Here is a 16394-nt window from a genome sequence, read left to right as displayed (position 1 = left end):
GTGACAACCCCAGAGTGGCTATAGAACTGTATAAATTTATGAAAAAAACATGGCTGCCTTCTTGGGGAAAAAGCCATACCCTGTCCTCATGTAGCTGCTATAGTAATTTAACTCTATTTTCTTCAATGGGGCGATCATGGAATACTACACATGGCCAGCCCAAGGACAAGTGGTGTTTCAAGAAAAAAGTAGCCATGTTTTGAAATCTCATCCAATCTCGTCCAGGATAATTCCGGCATAGCTCTGTGGTGATGGCAAAAGTATATAATAACTCAGAGTAAACACCTACAGGCCCATCTATATTGTTTGGTAATTATTAATTCCAATTACTGAAATAATTCAGACAATTTGTCACAAAGAAAAGCTCATTTTGTGGGTCTTGGTCTTTGAGTCGAAGAGAAACGCTGCATGACAGACTACACAGTACACTGGTACTTGGTTTTTATTAAGTGAAGCTTCATTTTTCATCACCCATCCCAAATTATAGACATACAAAATGTAAGACATCAAGTTTATCAGTGCCTCGTTACCGTCATGTGTCTGCTGGTGATGGAGTCACTCTGCTACCTCTACCTCAAATGAAGATAATTGCTTTGGTGATGTGCTCCTAATGTGGGCTTGTCAAGTAACTATCAAATTATTGGCTTGATAGCCGAAGAACATGATTTCAATGAATAGATATTTCTAGACATTTACGGTATGTACACAAAGTGATAAAAAGAAACCATTCGCACAGACTGTAAAACGTAGCATTGTGATATCACCAGCCTGAGAGATTTGATGCAAGTGGCTTTACAAAACATCTTCTCACAGCATAAATAGATTCATATGAGCCTTAGCCAAATGTTGCATAGAAGTGGTCAGAATTTATTGCACACTGGAATGAGAAAAGACGACTCGGAATATGGTTTTGTGTTGGGATATACATTTTTCAGGCGGAAGTACAAAATGAAATATAAAAAAATAAGGAAACATAAAGATGACAATGGCATACGCCAGAAGCCATTCTATTTAATTTGTCATTTTTGTTCGTATTTACAAAAAAAACATGTCAATAAAATAATGATATTTTACAGCATTTATAGAATCCTCTTAAAAAGTTGAACCACACTTTTTCAGCTTCTTGTGCTGTTTACAACATAGCCTGTACATATGTATGACATTGGTTTATTATAATACATCCTATCGTAGCTGTAAATGGAAAAAAAATGCTATATCAAGTTATAAATCGTTCCTTAGTCTAGATTCCCGTTTCCATGCTAACCAGCTTCACTTAGGCCACTGCTTTGGAAATTGAGTTCCACTTGGCACAGAGGTAATGATTTTCAGTGAAATACAATACAATGGAGAACTTAGTTGTGGACTGACACATGGAATGGCCATGGACATTGACATGACATGCATTCTGCGAGTCGGTTAAATATCAGGCATTATTTTTGGTCCACGCCAAGAATGTCTTTCTTCATATTCTACATTTATGCCAAAAAACCCCTTAGCAGCATCAGCTAGTAAACAGAATACAGCATGCTTTTTTTTGCATAATGTTACTGCAGCACCAGCGAGGTGTTCTCTCCAAGAAACAATGGGAAAAAAAAGATCATCGATGTATCGAAGGCTGAAAATTCTTTGAAAAATTTAAAAAAAAAACAGACATCATGATCTTTCACATTTCTATCTAAGTCAATGTGCACATAGATCCTACAATCACACCAGGTGACTATGCAAACAGCCAGTCAGAAAGGCTTACACGATTGGTGGCAAAAGTGTCTCAGTGCAGGACCGGGTGGGGGTGGGCGCATTGTATTAACGCGCAGCAAGATTTTACTAAATAAAAGCCATCACGACCAGCATTCACACCTAAAATTCAATGGCCGATGGAAGAGATCATTATTTATTCAAAATAAATAAATCCTATGACTAAACCAGTGATCAGACATGCCCTATAAAGTGCTAAGCTGTGAAATGTCCCAAGGGAAACAAAATGGCCTTCTTCATATCGTGTAAAGCCCCCTGCACCCATTATTACCCAATGCAAATGGACTTGTATCCGCCACTTTAAAAAGGTTCCTCTAAATATTGCAGCTTTTTGCTTCTGCTAAATATATGCCCTTTGAAGAATGGAGACTAAAAACATTGCAAAATACAAAAGCAGAATTTCATAAGCCCTAGATTTTGGTTTACAGTGACATAGTATTAGAAGCTATATTTTTGTCTTTTTTTTTGTTATACTATTAATATTTTCCCCCAGGAAAGGAAACCTCAAGCAGCAACTAGTAGTTCTCATTTGTATGTATTATGTGCAAAAGTGACATCATTGTTAAATAATTGGAATAAACATACACAAATCGGTCTGTCTTGCTTTAACCCCTAGCCATGACGTGTAACAGATTTGGTAAATATTGGTGAAGGGTATATATATATACTAGGTTGCCTCCAGTATTCAGTGCTGTGCCTCAAAATTATGGCTTAGCCACTGCAGTGGACAGAGTACTGATGTTCTGTGTTTTATGAGTCTTCATGCATGATTCCTGATCACAGCATGCCATCATGCAAGTCATTTCTATGCATTGAACGAGCACAATTTAATTGAATTTTTTTTTTTTTTTGGAATCGGCCTGAGCAAATGCCCCTCAGCCCGAAAGAGTAACCTGATTTTCCCATCTCCCGAATCACATGAAGCCCATGTAGAAAAAGTATGCAGATATATGAAATAAAGGTGACAATTATGCAGCATGGGCATAATGTTTACTCATTATTTTGTGATTTTTTTTTTATAATTTTTTTTTATAATTTTTTTTTTTTGCCAGATAATTTTGTCATTTTTTTTCTAATCTTGTTTTGCTGCTTGACTAATGTAACAATGCAAATATAGTTTTGCATGAATAATCAAACCCCTAAGTGGTGCTTTTTTTTTTTTTAGATTTTCATAATAATATTAATAATAATTATAATAATATGAGAAAATAAACTCCATTTGGCTGCAGCGGAATTGGACTATTCCTCACAGCTCTGGTTGTTTCTCCTAAGTTGCATTGATTGATGGGAGACATGCAGTATCCACCTGCCCAGCAATATAACATCCTTGTAATAGTCTCTTAACCAGGTGGTGCGTCACCGCCATACAGTAAAATGCAACAATGTCACAAGAAGCAGATTGTTTGGTATTGATCTTTAGGTAAGTGTCTCCATATCTGATCTGCATTGATAGATTTATTAAATTTGTAAACAATCTTTGCTTGCAAATTTGAAATTTTTTTCAACACTTGGATTCCCTGACAGATTTTTGTTTTTTCGCTCTCTCTCTAATTGCTTCTTGTATTCTTTCTTGTTTTTCCTTTTCAGGTTTAGTTACACTGTCATATGATGGCAGCGATGCCGTAGAAGGGGTGCCTTCTTTCCTGTCCATATTTGTTCCCCCGTTCTCAATTTTGGTAGAAGAACGCTTTCTACAAACAAATCCTCTTTTTGATAAATGGCGTCTGTACGCCTGCTGGATAACCACGGCTGATACATCCTCTTGTTTGCGTCTGAGCGTGGTGGTGATCGGCTCATAAGACACTTTTGAAGGGTTGGAAGCTACAAAGCGCTCCTCCATCTGCTGCCGCAATATATCGAGCTCGCCGCTCTCTCCAAGTACACGTTTGGTGAAGGCAAAGAGGATATCCAGACAATGGATTCTATCACCGCTCACCATAGGCAAATCCATGCCAATTAGTTCTATAGTGTTTGGCTTGGGGACTCTCAGCGGATGCTCCAAAGCATCTGCAAAATCTGGGAGTTTGCTGAACTGGATGAACTGGGTGGCATCCGGGTCGAATTTTTCCCAAATTTCGTAAAAAGTTTCAAAATCATCCTCACTTAAAGGATCTGCACTCTCTTCTGTAGCAACACTAAAATTTTCTAGGATGATAGCAATGTACATGTTCACCACTATGAGAAAGGATATGATTATATAACTGACAAAGAAAAATATTCCTACGGAGGGGTTTCCGCAATCACCTTGCTGTGGACTTCCTGGGTTTTCTTTTTTAGGATCGCAATCTGGGGGGCGATTTAAGATGGGCAACAACAAGCCGTCCCAACCTGCAGAGGTAGTAATCATGAATAAGCAGATCATGCTATTGCCAAAGGTCTCAAAGTTGAACATGTCATCTATTCCGGCCTCCTTCTTGACATAGGCAAAGTTAGACATTCCAAATATGGAAAAAATGAACATGACAAGAAACAATAGCAGGCCAATGTTAAATAAAGCCGGCAATGACATCATTAAGGCAAAAAGCAGGGTTCGTATTCCTTTGGCTCCTTTGATTAAGCGAAGTATACGACCAATCCGAGCCAATCGGATGACTCTGAAGAGCGTTGGGGAGACAAAGTATTTTTCAATCAGATCGGCCAGAAACATACCTGCGGAGGAGATGGTCACAATTAATACACAATCCAGGCACAAAAAAAAGACAAATCAAAGTCTATGGGAGACATGTATCTTTGTTTGTTTTTTTGCTGTACAATTGATACATTTGGAAGGTCTTTTTTTGCGCCTTTTGTATGTTCATGTCTTTGTTCTTGTGTTACATTTTTAGTTTCTCATGTTCTGGCATATGCAGGTGGGGTTTATTTTGAGACTTTTATTTGCAAATGTCTCAAATCCATGCTGGGTTAAGTACAGGAGTGGACACGACTGTATATTTTGGACATAATGACGGTATTTTTAAGCACTCTAGCCACATCTTGGGGAGATGGAGACATTGGGTCGTGGTCATACGTGGAGTTTGCAATGTGTAAATTTACGGCAGCTTTTACTGTGACAGATTGGAGATAATTTGCAAATTTACGTCAGGACAGTAACTTCAAATCTCCTGAACCCTGGAATCTAGCAACACAATTCTGGTGGATTACCCCTTTATGAATTGTTTACATCTGCTTCACAGAGCCAGAGATGTCCACCCTTAAATTTGCACTAAAAAAGTAGATTTTTTTATGTTCAGCTTTTTATTGCTGATTGTAACTTTAAGAGTGATTATTTCCGGTTCTGTTGAGCATCCATACACAATCCATATATCGTTTGAAGGGGGAAACTCCTGTTTAATATGACACCAGAATCTTGTTTCTAGGTGCACAGGTTCAGGCGTTTGATGTGTGCCCCCTCCAAATGGTCAGCAGAAGGCAGAATATAGAAGAAGCTGCAGGAATTCACTTTACAGAATTGCAGAAGTACATGCACCCTCTGCATCAGTAGCTGCACATGGGAAAGGGTGATGGAATAATGCTGTACATATTTATAACATAGTTTGGTAAAAGTTACTACTTTTAAAAAAAAGACAAAAAATCTTATTTTTTCACATTGGTAGTCAATTATTGTATCAAGATAAAGTCTCACATGTCTTGAAAAAAAAAAAACAAAGTTAAATTTGTTATGATATGTAAAGTTTTTCCAGAGATATCGTCATTTAAAGAAGTACATAGCAGAACGTCAGAAATTGACCCGGTCTTTCTGGCATCAATGACCATCGGTACTGAAGGGGTTAAACCAGCCTAACACATGGTTACATGTAAAACACACGTTTCTGCACTTCATGTAAAAATGCATTGCAAATGCATAGTGTAACCGCATCCAGAAATTCACTAAAACTCGAAATTACAACTTATATAAACACATCTAATTTAGCCACAAAACAAATGATTGAACGCAAGCTAAATGTGGGAGTAACCAATAAATTTTAATAAACTGTGAGTGAAAAATTGTTTACCATATTTACGCAAGTTTAAGCTGAGTTTTCAGAAATTTTTTTGTGCTGAAGAAGCACCACTCGGCTTATGATAGGGTGTATAAAAAACATAAACTCTGTACTCAACTTTCCGACGCCCCCCTTCCTCTCCCCCCAGGTCCTCCTCTTGATCCCTATCACTACCGGCAGGACTGGATCAAGTAGTGGATCTGTGCAGGTGGCGTTGGAAAGGTGAGTACAGGCAGTCCCCGGGTTACGTACAAGATAGGGACTGGAGGGTTGTACTTAAGTTGAATTTGTATGTAAGTCGGAACTGGTATATTTTGTAGATGTACACTAACTCCTGACAATTTAGTACAGCCCACGGATGGCTGGTAACTAAGGAAGCATTAGCTGGTGCGATCTCACGCTTCCTTAGTTACCTGCAATCTCCGGCTTTCAGTTCTTTTAGTGCTCTGGCTGGTAACTAAGGAAGCATGAGATCGCACCAGCTAATGCTTCCTTAGTTACCTGTACTCCGCGATACTGCCGGCAATTACTTACTGTATACATCGGCAGCGGATCCCCGTCACCTCCATTGTGCTCCCCGTCACCTCCATGGCGGCGCCAGTCTTTAGCTCCGCCCAAGGAACCCCGTCATCACCCGCCCGCCCAATGAGGACGCGCAGCACGTCAAGCAGCGCTACGAAACCAGGAGGTGGACCTGCCCGCCCAATGAGGACACGCAGCATGTCAAGCAGCGCTAAGAAACCAGTAAGTGGACTGCGCATGCGCGGCGTTCCGAGTGCCCCGTTCGTATCTACGGGTTGTCCGTAAGTCGGGGACTGCCTGTACACGGTTTATTTTTTTTTTATGTGCTGGGCAGGGGGCTGGCTATATACAGTGGGCTGGCTGGCTATATACAGGGGACTGGCTAGCTCTATACAGGTGCTGGCTAGCTATATACTGGGGGCTGGCTGGATATTTACAGGGGCTGGCTGGCTATGAACAGGGGCTGACTCACTATATACAGGGGACTGGCTGGCTATTTAAAGGAGACTGGCTGGCTATATACAGGGGCTGAATCGCTATATACAGGGGACTGACTGGCTATATACAGGGGACTGGCTGGCTATATACAGGTGCTGGCTATTTAAAAGGGACTGGCTGGCTATATACAGGGGCTGACTGGCAATATACAGGGGACTGGATGGATAAAAACAGGGGCTAGCTAGCTATATACAGTGGAATTTGTGACTGGTTATATACCGGGGCAGGGGGCTGGCTATATACTGGGGGTAAGGGGCTAGCTATTAACAGGGAACTTGCTGGCTATATACTGGGGCTGGCTATATACTGGGGACACTGGGATGGCTAGCTATATACTGGGTGGGCTGTGACCAAGGCATTTTCTACCCTAGGCTTATATTTGAGTCAATAGGTTTGCACACCTTGTGTGGTAAAATTAGGGGGCTCAGCTTATATAAGGGTTGACTTATACTCGGTGATTTAAAAAAGAAAGAAGCAGACCAAGATGTACTTGAGAAATGACAGCAAAAGTCACAGAGAAAAGTCGCAAAACAACTAAAAGTCTCAATAATTAAAGAAAAAAACTAGTAGAAATAAAGACACCTGTCTCCCTATGAATCCTAAAAAGAATATGTATTATGTTTATGGAATAACTACAGTATGTTAAGCTGCATTAAACATAGATTGAGGAAAAAAACTGGAATGCTTACCAACAATAGAAAGAATGACAACAACAAAGTCAAAAATGTTCCATCCGATGCTGAAGTAGTAATGCCGCAAGGCACACAGTTTCAACACACACTCCGTGGTAAAAAAACAAATAAAAACTAAATTAACCCAGTACAGGACATTCACTTTATATTGGGTCTGATCATCTGTTTCCACCATCATGGTGACCATGTTGAGACAAATGAGGATCATGATAATTATATCAAAGGCTTGTTGTGTGATCAAATCAAAGATGGCACCTTGGAATTTATTCTGTTGGAAAATAGAAATAGTTAAGTATCCAAAATGAAAACCACATCTATAAAAAGCTTTATGTGTTTCACTTCTCCCCCAAATATCATAACATAGATACATACATAGATATAGAAACACAAAGAAAGACAAAAAGATAACACAAAGAAACACAAAGATAAACCAAAATATAGATATAGAAACACAAAGAAAGACAAAAAGATAGATTAGATAGATTGAGTGCTGCAAATTCTTGCCTAATTAACACTAAGAATCAGGTTATGATTCCTGGAACCATTATTAGGGGTAGGATCCAACCAGTTATCCTTGGTTATCCAAAGAAATTGTTAAAGGACATATACCACCAGGATGAATAATTGTAAACCAAGCACCCTAACATACTGGTGTGTGCCCCCTCTGGCAGGATCTGCTCTTCTTCTAGCTTCTTAAGCCCTTCTTAAGTCCTTGTTTTTAAGGTTTTATTTAAGGCTCATTTGCATAATTAAAAAAAAACTTTTTTTTTTGGTCAAAACAAAGCCTTGAGAAGCTAAAAGAAGAGCATATCTTGACAGAAGGGGCACACACCAGCATGTAAGTGTGTTTGGTTTACAATCCTTTATCCCGGTGGTAGAAATTTGGAAGAAGCCAGGCTATAGACTGGATCCCACCTTATAGTTACTGCACCAGACCATGCTCCACTGCTCTTCATCTCACTGGCCACTTCAGTGTCCGGCTTGTGAGATGCAGAAGATACAGCGCAGGTGATCCTGGGGTAAATTCTGCACTGCCTTTTCATGTCCTGGTAGAAGGTGTACTTCCTACAAGAACTGTACATGTAGTTAGGATGTAAAAATTCAGCATTGAGATTAGGTTACAGAGATTTCCTATGTTGCTATCTATGGTGGTCTGATGACTTCCTTCGACCCAGTAGGGTTGATAGAGTAGTACTTGTGTGTTTACTCTCCATTCACCTCTTAGGAGAGGCAAGCATATGGTCTCGGCTACTGTCGTTGCCCTCCTATAGTTGAATGGAGGGTGGCTGGATAGTAAATTCTAAAACTTGTATAATTAATGGAGATGTTGAGGCAAGGTTTTCCTTATCCGATCCTGGAAAACTTTGCATATTTTCCCAGAATCCCCCTAGTGGAGCATCCATGGCTATAAGACTCCACACCTCTACACGGGCGCCTTAATTGGCAGAACTCTTATTTCCCAACCCTAATGGAGATGTGACAATTTTCTAGTGACCTCAACAATCTGTGTGGAAAAAATTGGATCTGAAGTGCAGCTCATTGCTAATGTACATGTATACATTGCTCACCTGAGCCCCCAGCAGCTGCTGCCATGCCCCATCTTCCAGGAGAACTTGGTTCTGGTACTGCATTTATGTACTGAGCTTGGTTCTGGAGATGTATTCATGTACAAAGCCTGGTTCTGGTGCTGTATTTTTGTACTGTTGTTGCACTTATGCACTGGGCTGGATTCTAGTGCTGTAGTGTTTTAAAAAAAAACTTGGTTCTGGTGCTGTATTTATACTGTGAGCTTGGTTTTGGTGCTGTGTTAAACTTGGTTATGGAATTGTACATTAACATAAAGTGCACATTAAATATTGTAATATATAGTAGTAGTAGTAGTAGTAGTATAACGGACTACTTCTCGCAAGCCAAGTAGGGAACTTGTTTTTCAAAATTTGAATCCCCCCCTGACCATTATACATTTTTATTGAAGCTATTTCCATTGTGATTGACTCTAAATAATGTTATGGAATCTACACAGAACCTTCAAACTAAATACAGTTTTTTATCTACATATTTTAATTTCAATGTGAAGTACAACAAAGGGATAGAAAAGCAGCTGTCTCACCGCTGGTCTTGGTATGGGTTTCTGTGGTTTCTTGGATCCCAGTTTTTTCATAGCATTGTAATATTTTTTCTGTTCCTCTGTCATGAAGATATCCTGACCTCCAAAGTGAACGACAAAACACAAAACTGGTTACAATCTAGAGAAATTGGAACGGGTTTCATTAAGCTATGGATAAGTCATCAACGGTAAATCATGGCCTACACCATGAAATATTCACTCCCAATAAAAGAAAGTGTTGGTGCACAAACAGTTTTAAGAATGATAAACCTATAACATATTTTTTGGACTACAAAACACACCTTACTATAAGGCACACCACAGATCTAGTAATCCAAAATTAGGAAAAATATATCTGACACCAATTAAAATTTTATTGCTGGTTAGGCACGCACAGTGCTGCTTCATCCATTCACTCACAGACCTCTCTCTCCATTCACTCAATCAGGTCTGCTACATACATTCACTCACATGAACACTCTCATCACTACTACATCTATTCACCCTCTCACACAAACACACACTCTTCTTCATACACTGATCGAGCGCAACTTCTTCTCTGGCCCTATCCCTTGGCAGCATGACAGACCTTAAAGGACATCTATCATCAGATGAAGGATTGTAAAACAAGCACACTGACATGCCGGTGTGTGTCCCCTCTGGCAGAATCTATTCTTTTAGCTTCTTATGCTAAGGCTTTTAAAATTATGCTAATGAGTCTGAGGAGCTCCCGGCTCCATGAGACTTAAGGGAGCCTGGAGCCCCTCAGGCTCATTTTAATAATGTTTTTCTTGAAAACAAGGGCATAAGAAGCTAAAAGAACAGCAGATCCTGCCAGTGGGGACACACGCCAGTATGTCAGTGTGATTGGTTTACAATTCTTGATCTGGCGATTAATGTCCTTTAAGGACCTTGGAGTGATGCAGGCAGCATGTGATCAGTCACATGCTTTTGACTTCACTATGGGTCTAGCAGCAATACACATGTCAAGACAAGCAAGGAGAGAGCAGAGGCACTTCTCTTTCGAATATCAGCAATTACTTCTACCACCAATTATATAATGGATCTAAAATACTTATCTTTTTCTTCTGCTGATTGAAGTTGTCAATGATGACACCAATGAATAGATTTAATGTAAAAAAGGAGCCAAAGATAATAAAAATGACAAAATAAATGTACATGTAGATGTTGTCTTCATATTTTGGTTGTTCTGTGACCTAAAATATAAAATGATTACATTATTGCAGCGTGAACCAATAAAACCAATGACAAGTATCCAGAACCATTGCTGGTCGGAGGTTACAACAATTTGTATATGACAATAATTCTTACCCTTCTGGAATCCACTGCAGCATACATAATGTCCATCCAACCTTTAAACGTGGCCTAGGTGAAATAAATATATTGTAAGCTATGCATTTCTGACAACGACAAACATTTGACCTTGGACTTTGATGACTCGTTCAAGCAGCAGCATTTCTATTTAATACATTATTTTATTGTGTTCCCTTATAAAGAATTTCTGGACCATCATCCTCATAGACTGTAAGCGCTTGTGTCACCCCCTCATACTCATAGACTGTAAGCTCTTGTGTCACCCCTCATCCTCATAGACTGTATGCTCTTGTGTCACCCACTCATCCTCATAGACTGTAAGCTCTTGTTTCACCCCTCATTCCCATAGACTGTAAGCTCTTGTGTCACCCCCTCATCCTCATAGACATTAAGCACTTGTGTCGCCCCCTCATCCTCGTTGACTGTAAGCTCTTGTGTCACCCCCTCTTCCTCATAGACTGTAAGCTCTTGTGTCACTCCTCATCCTCATATACTGTAAGCTCTTGTGTCACTCCTCATCCTCATAGACTGTAAGCTCTTGTGTCACCCCCTCATTCTCATAGACTGTAATCTCCTGTGTCGCCCCCTCATCCTCATAGACTGTAAGCTCTTGTGTCACCCCCTCATCCTCATAGAGTGTAAGCATTTGTGAGCAGGGCTCTCACTCCCATTGACTGTTTGTACCCTGTAATGTAGTATTTTATTTGTATACATCCCCCATAATTTGTGAAGAGCTCCAGAATATGATGGCACTATATAAAGATTATTATTATCCAAATTCTATGGGAACACCTATCATCATATAAAACATGGAAAACATCAAGCATAAAGTACAAGAATGCAAGTAGTATGGCTATGTAGCTATGAAGTATACAGAAAGATGGGGCTTACTACTTGAAGCAAGGCCAGGTATCCAGCCCCAACGTTGTCAAAGTTGATTTTCACATTTTTCCATCTGACTTCTGTGTAGTTTTGGTTTATAAGCGCCTCACATTCGGACTGGTTGTTTACAACGTCTATCTCGAAATATGCTTCTGCTGTCTCGTTGTAACAGTAGTAGTATTTGCCAGCAAACAAGTTGACCCCCATGATACTGAAAATCAGCCAGAATATAAGGCAGACCAGCAATACATTCATAATGGAAGGGATTGCACCCACCAAAGCGTTGACTACAACCTGCATCAGAAGGAGATAATAACACTGTGGTAAAACAAGCCAAGGTTTTGGTCGCATCCAATATAACACGGGAATGGTTAAAATTAAAGGCCACCTACAGCTATACAGCTTTCATCAGTATGCTGAACTAGAGTGAACTATAATAGGGGAACCTATCTGTAATATTATGTAATATGATAATGTAATATTCATAATATCATATTGCAATGATACACAGAAAATTGGGGAGTTTTGAAAAACATAAACTATGGTCACATGACTGTTCAAGACTTCATTCTATAGTAGTTTGAGCAATAATGCAGATTTGCTTCATATATATCTTGGCGGTCACAGATACAATACAATGGCCTAAGGGCATTGTGTGACATGTTGTATGTGACTTAGGTATTAGTGGCCTTTAGAGGGAACATTCCCAAAACAATTATTAGGACGCAGAAGTGGACAGTGTCCATACAGAGCGCATTGGTGACTATGCGGGTTATATATGCCTCAGGCAGCTGGCTGAGCATGCATGTAATGCAAGCTCAAGTTATAAAAAGCCATATTCCCTCCTCTCAATCACAAAGACTTTAACTAATAATTCTTTGTCAGACACAAACGTGTTATACCAATTTCATATATTTGTTGTTAAAAGTAGAGTGGAATAAACTGAGGGCTTAATAAAGCGAAAAGTGTCTGAAATTAATTCACATTCATGAAGGCGCAGTAGAACTTGTTAGGCCTCTTGCACACTAGCGTTGCGTTTCACGTCAGGGTGCAATGCGTGAAAAACTGACGTTTTTGCTGCGTTTTTGTTTCATTTTTGTTCGCGTTTTTTTGCGTTTTCGGTGCGTTTTTCACGCGCGTTTTTTTAAGTCCATGGGACTTTTTCAAAGGGACCAAGGTTCGGGAATAAAATGTTTTATTTAATTGAAAAATAATGTCTTCTGATCAGTTGCAAACATCTGCGATCTATTCTTCACTGTTCCGCGCGCGTATATTATCTCCCGACAAGTTAGCAGATGTGAAGAACATTGAAGAATAGAATAAAACCAGTGAACACAGTGAAAACAGTGACCACAGGATCATTTAAGATAAAAACACAGTGCAGAACACAGTGCAGAATAGATTACAGATGTTCGGCACATCTGCTTACTTGTCGGGAGATACGCGCGGAGCGCTGCGAACAAAATAGCATGTGAAGAACAATATATATGTGTGAAGAAGACATTGCAGATGTATGGAAACATCTGCAATGTGTTCTTTACACACATATATATTGTTCTTCACATGCTATTTTGTTCGCAGCGCTCCGCGCGTATCTCCCGACAAGCAGATGTGCCGAACATCTGTAATCTATTCTGCACTGTGTTCTGCACTGTGTTTTTATCTTAAATGATCCTGTGGTCACTGTTTTCACTGTGTTCACTGGTTTTATTCTATTCTTCACTGTTCTTCATTGTGTTTTTTTAATTAAATGATCGTTCGCGAGCAGGGGAAATAATGTTATTCTGGTCACCTAGCAACCCTTACGTTTAAAACGCATTGCACTCGCATTGCACTTGCAATGATTGCGAGTGCAATGCGTTCTTGATGCATCTCCATAGACTTGAATGGGGCGTGAAAATTGCGCGTGACTCGCAAAAATAGAGCATGCTGCGATTTTGACGCGCGTGCAAACGAACGCAAGCACGCGCGTTGAAAACCACGCAAATGGAGAAAGACCCATTGAATACAATGGGACAGAGTGCAATGCGAGTTCTGAGCGTCAAATGCACGCGCAGAACTCGCGCGTGAAAAACGCCAGTGGAGAAGGGGCCTTAGACTTGCTTTTGGTTGGACCAATTATAAGCCAAAAGTTACAGCAAAAAAGTTTCGGGAAACTAGAAGTGCAGGAAAAATGTCAGGATTCGAAATCTGCCCCAAATTGAGCGACAACAAAAAGAGGCTTCAGTGTTGGGAAAAGAAACAATATTGTGGCGCCAAGACAACTTAGATATGGCGCACATGATGAAGCAACAAAAAGTAAAAAGTCAGCCAAAAAACTGGCTGAACTCTGCCGCACCAAAAATTCATGAAAACAAAATAAACGGCTCAGTTCAAGGGTACATTGGGTGAAAACGGAATGCTCATAAAGTGGGATAAGTCATTCTGTTCCACCCCCTCCCCAATGAAAACTGGAGGAAGGGTGAACATCGGAAGCAGCCAGTGATTGGTGCTGCCTATGTTCAGGGTGGTTTCCCAGTGATGTAACTGTCCTTATATAACCAGTTACATCACTGCGGACTTCCCAGAGAGTAGTGGATGGATGCTATTGGCCTCCGATAGGCTATCATGGCCTCCACTGAGCGTATAAGTCACTCAGTAGCAAGGAAAGTTATAACTTTCTGTATCTTTCCATCCTGTGTTTTCTGCAGGATGCAACATATACTGGCCAGACGAATACAAAAAGGATGCCTCCGTCTGTAGGTATAGGCCTATGTTGTACACCGCAAGCTTTTCTGTAGTATATGTTGGCTGTATCATAAAAATAAGATGTGAAAATAGCTTAACCCAATCAATTTCATCTAGTATGAGGCTTGAGGAATGGCTGTGGCTCTGCATCAAGTGCAGAGAGTCTAAGACTACAGAAATGTATCTATTACAAACCTTCTATTAAATAGCTTGTTATATTACAGTACACAGATCCTGAGAAAGGATTATGTCGTCATGTTAAACAATTCCACTCTACATTTAAATGATTCACCATTCACTACATTTCACTTATATTTATAATGTCCAGATTTGCCATCTATGTGGTGTCACACTGGCAGGGAACATGGCTTTTATGTGACTTTTTGCATTGGCAGTTAGTATATTGCATGCAGGTTTCATTGCATTAATATCACTGAGAAAACAAACTTAAAAGAGACATGGTAGTTCTTTCTGAGAGTAAGTTAACATGAAGCTGAGAACACAAAGAACTACAGAACATGTAATGATTCAAAGATTGCACTTCACATGCTTTCTATCATTAAATGTGCCCATTCTTATACACCTACTAGATACAGATAGAATAAGGATATACCAGTGGCAGAGCAGTGATGACATTCTTTTGAAAATAATTACATTTGCATTGGAACTATAGGATACACCTTGTCTGCCTCTTTAAAGTCACATCCCAAACTTTACCCCTAGTTCTAATATTATTAGAATTATAGTATAGTTTATATAACATAAAATAGTATATCATACAGGGAAGGGATACAAATGTAAAATAAAATAAAATATTACAAGAAAATGTTAAAATGCTAATTGTTGCACTTATTCACTCTCGGCTAGACTACTGTAACTCCCTACTAATTGGTCTTCCAATCGCTTAACTTTCTCCTGTACAATCTATTCTTAATGCAGCAACCAGGCTCGTCTTTCAGACCAAACTCTACACGGATGTCTCCAGTTTGTGCCAATCACTGCACTGGCTGCCTCTCTCCTTCCGTATGCACTTTAAAATAATAACCCTCATCCACAAAGCTCTGAATAATGCTGCACCTCCCTATCTCTCATCTCAGTCTATCGCCCTTCCCGTGCTCTTCGATCTGCCAGTGATATTAGATTAATCTCTACCTTAATTCGAACCTCTCATGCACGTCTCCAGGACTTATCCCGAGTTGCTCCAGTCCCCTTTCCCTGGACTATCATACTAATACCCACCCTCCAAAGCTTCAAACGTGCTCTTAAAACCCATCTCTTTAGGCAAGCCTATAACACTCGCTAACTGCATATTCAGTGCCTCAGCCCTGAAAGTGGGAAGGGGAGCAAATACTGGAAGCAAGAAGTTACTTGCAGCAGCAAGTAACATCACTGAGAGAACAGTCACAGAGTACAAAAAGCAGAGGCTGGGGATGGACACTATACAGTGACATCCATCCGCATAGCCTCTCATGGCCTCTGCTTAACATATACATTTTCTTATAACAGGCAGCAGGATAAAATATTATAGTCCACTATGCCTTTTCATTCTATATTTCCAACTTCATGCAATGCTTACTGATTAAATGGAGGCCTCCTTCTGACAGTACATGCCTATGTTCAGCGTGTATGTCAAGTGCTTTCGTGGCATACACATTTTTCCACATCGCTCAAAGTGCTCAGAGTCATGGAAATCTCCGCCGCTAAATCATGGCTTCAGTGGTGCCTAGGAGGTCACTTCCACCAGTGACATCTCCAGGCGCTGCTGGGGGCAGAAGAGGATCTCATGACCCCACAACTTCCAAAAAATTTTTAGCACCCCTGGCCCGCCCCATGGGCTATGTAGGCAGCTGCTTTAGGTTTAATTTTTACATTTCTCTGTATTTACATTATAGATGT

At 40.0% G+C, this 16394-nt stretch overlaps 1 protein-coding gene and 1 long non-coding RNA gene across 9 annotated transcripts in view; one reads left to right on the top strand and one right to left on the bottom strand.

The window, feature by feature from the left end:
- Positions 1-964: 964 nt before the first annotated feature.
- The window catches only part of SCN8A (sodium voltage-gated channel alpha subunit 8), a 100880-nt gene continuing 85450 nt past the window's right edge, over positions 965-16394 (bottom strand). For all 8 annotated transcript variants that reach the window (XM_072134751.1, XM_072134757.1, XM_072134755.1 and 5 more), the window contains 6 exons: positions 11781-12065; positions 10887-10940; positions 10634-10771; positions 9558-9662; positions 7445-7715; positions 965-4404 (listed from right to left, as the gene is read on the bottom strand). In XM_072134751.1, the coding sequence (XP_071990852.1) occupies positions 3257-4404; positions 7445-7715; positions 9558-9662; positions 10634-10771; positions 10887-10940; positions 11781-12065 (2001 nt within the window). In that variant the 3' untranslated portion in view covers positions 965-3256. The remainder of the gene's footprint in view (positions 4405-7444; positions 7716-9557; positions 9663-10633; positions 10772-10886; positions 10941-11780; positions 12066-16394) is intronic.
- The window catches only part of LOC140117740 (uncharacterized), a 49272-nt gene continuing 39050 nt past the window's right edge, over positions 6173-16394 (top strand). The window contains exon 1 of the long non-coding RNA XR_011853074.1: positions 6173-6479. This is a non-coding gene — a long non-coding RNA (uncharacterized lncRNA). The remainder of the gene's footprint in view (positions 6480-16394) is intronic.

The sequence above is a fragment of the Engystomops pustulosus genome, chromosome 2 (genome assembly GCF_040894005.1).
Source record: "Engystomops pustulosus chromosome 2, aEngPut4.maternal, whole genome shotgun sequence".
Classification (NCBI taxonomy): domain Eukaryota; kingdom Metazoa; phylum Chordata; class Amphibia; order Anura; family Leptodactylidae; genus Engystomops; species Engystomops pustulosus.
Note: the sequence above shows the minus strand (reverse complement) of the source record. Positions and strands in the feature narration are given on the sequence as shown.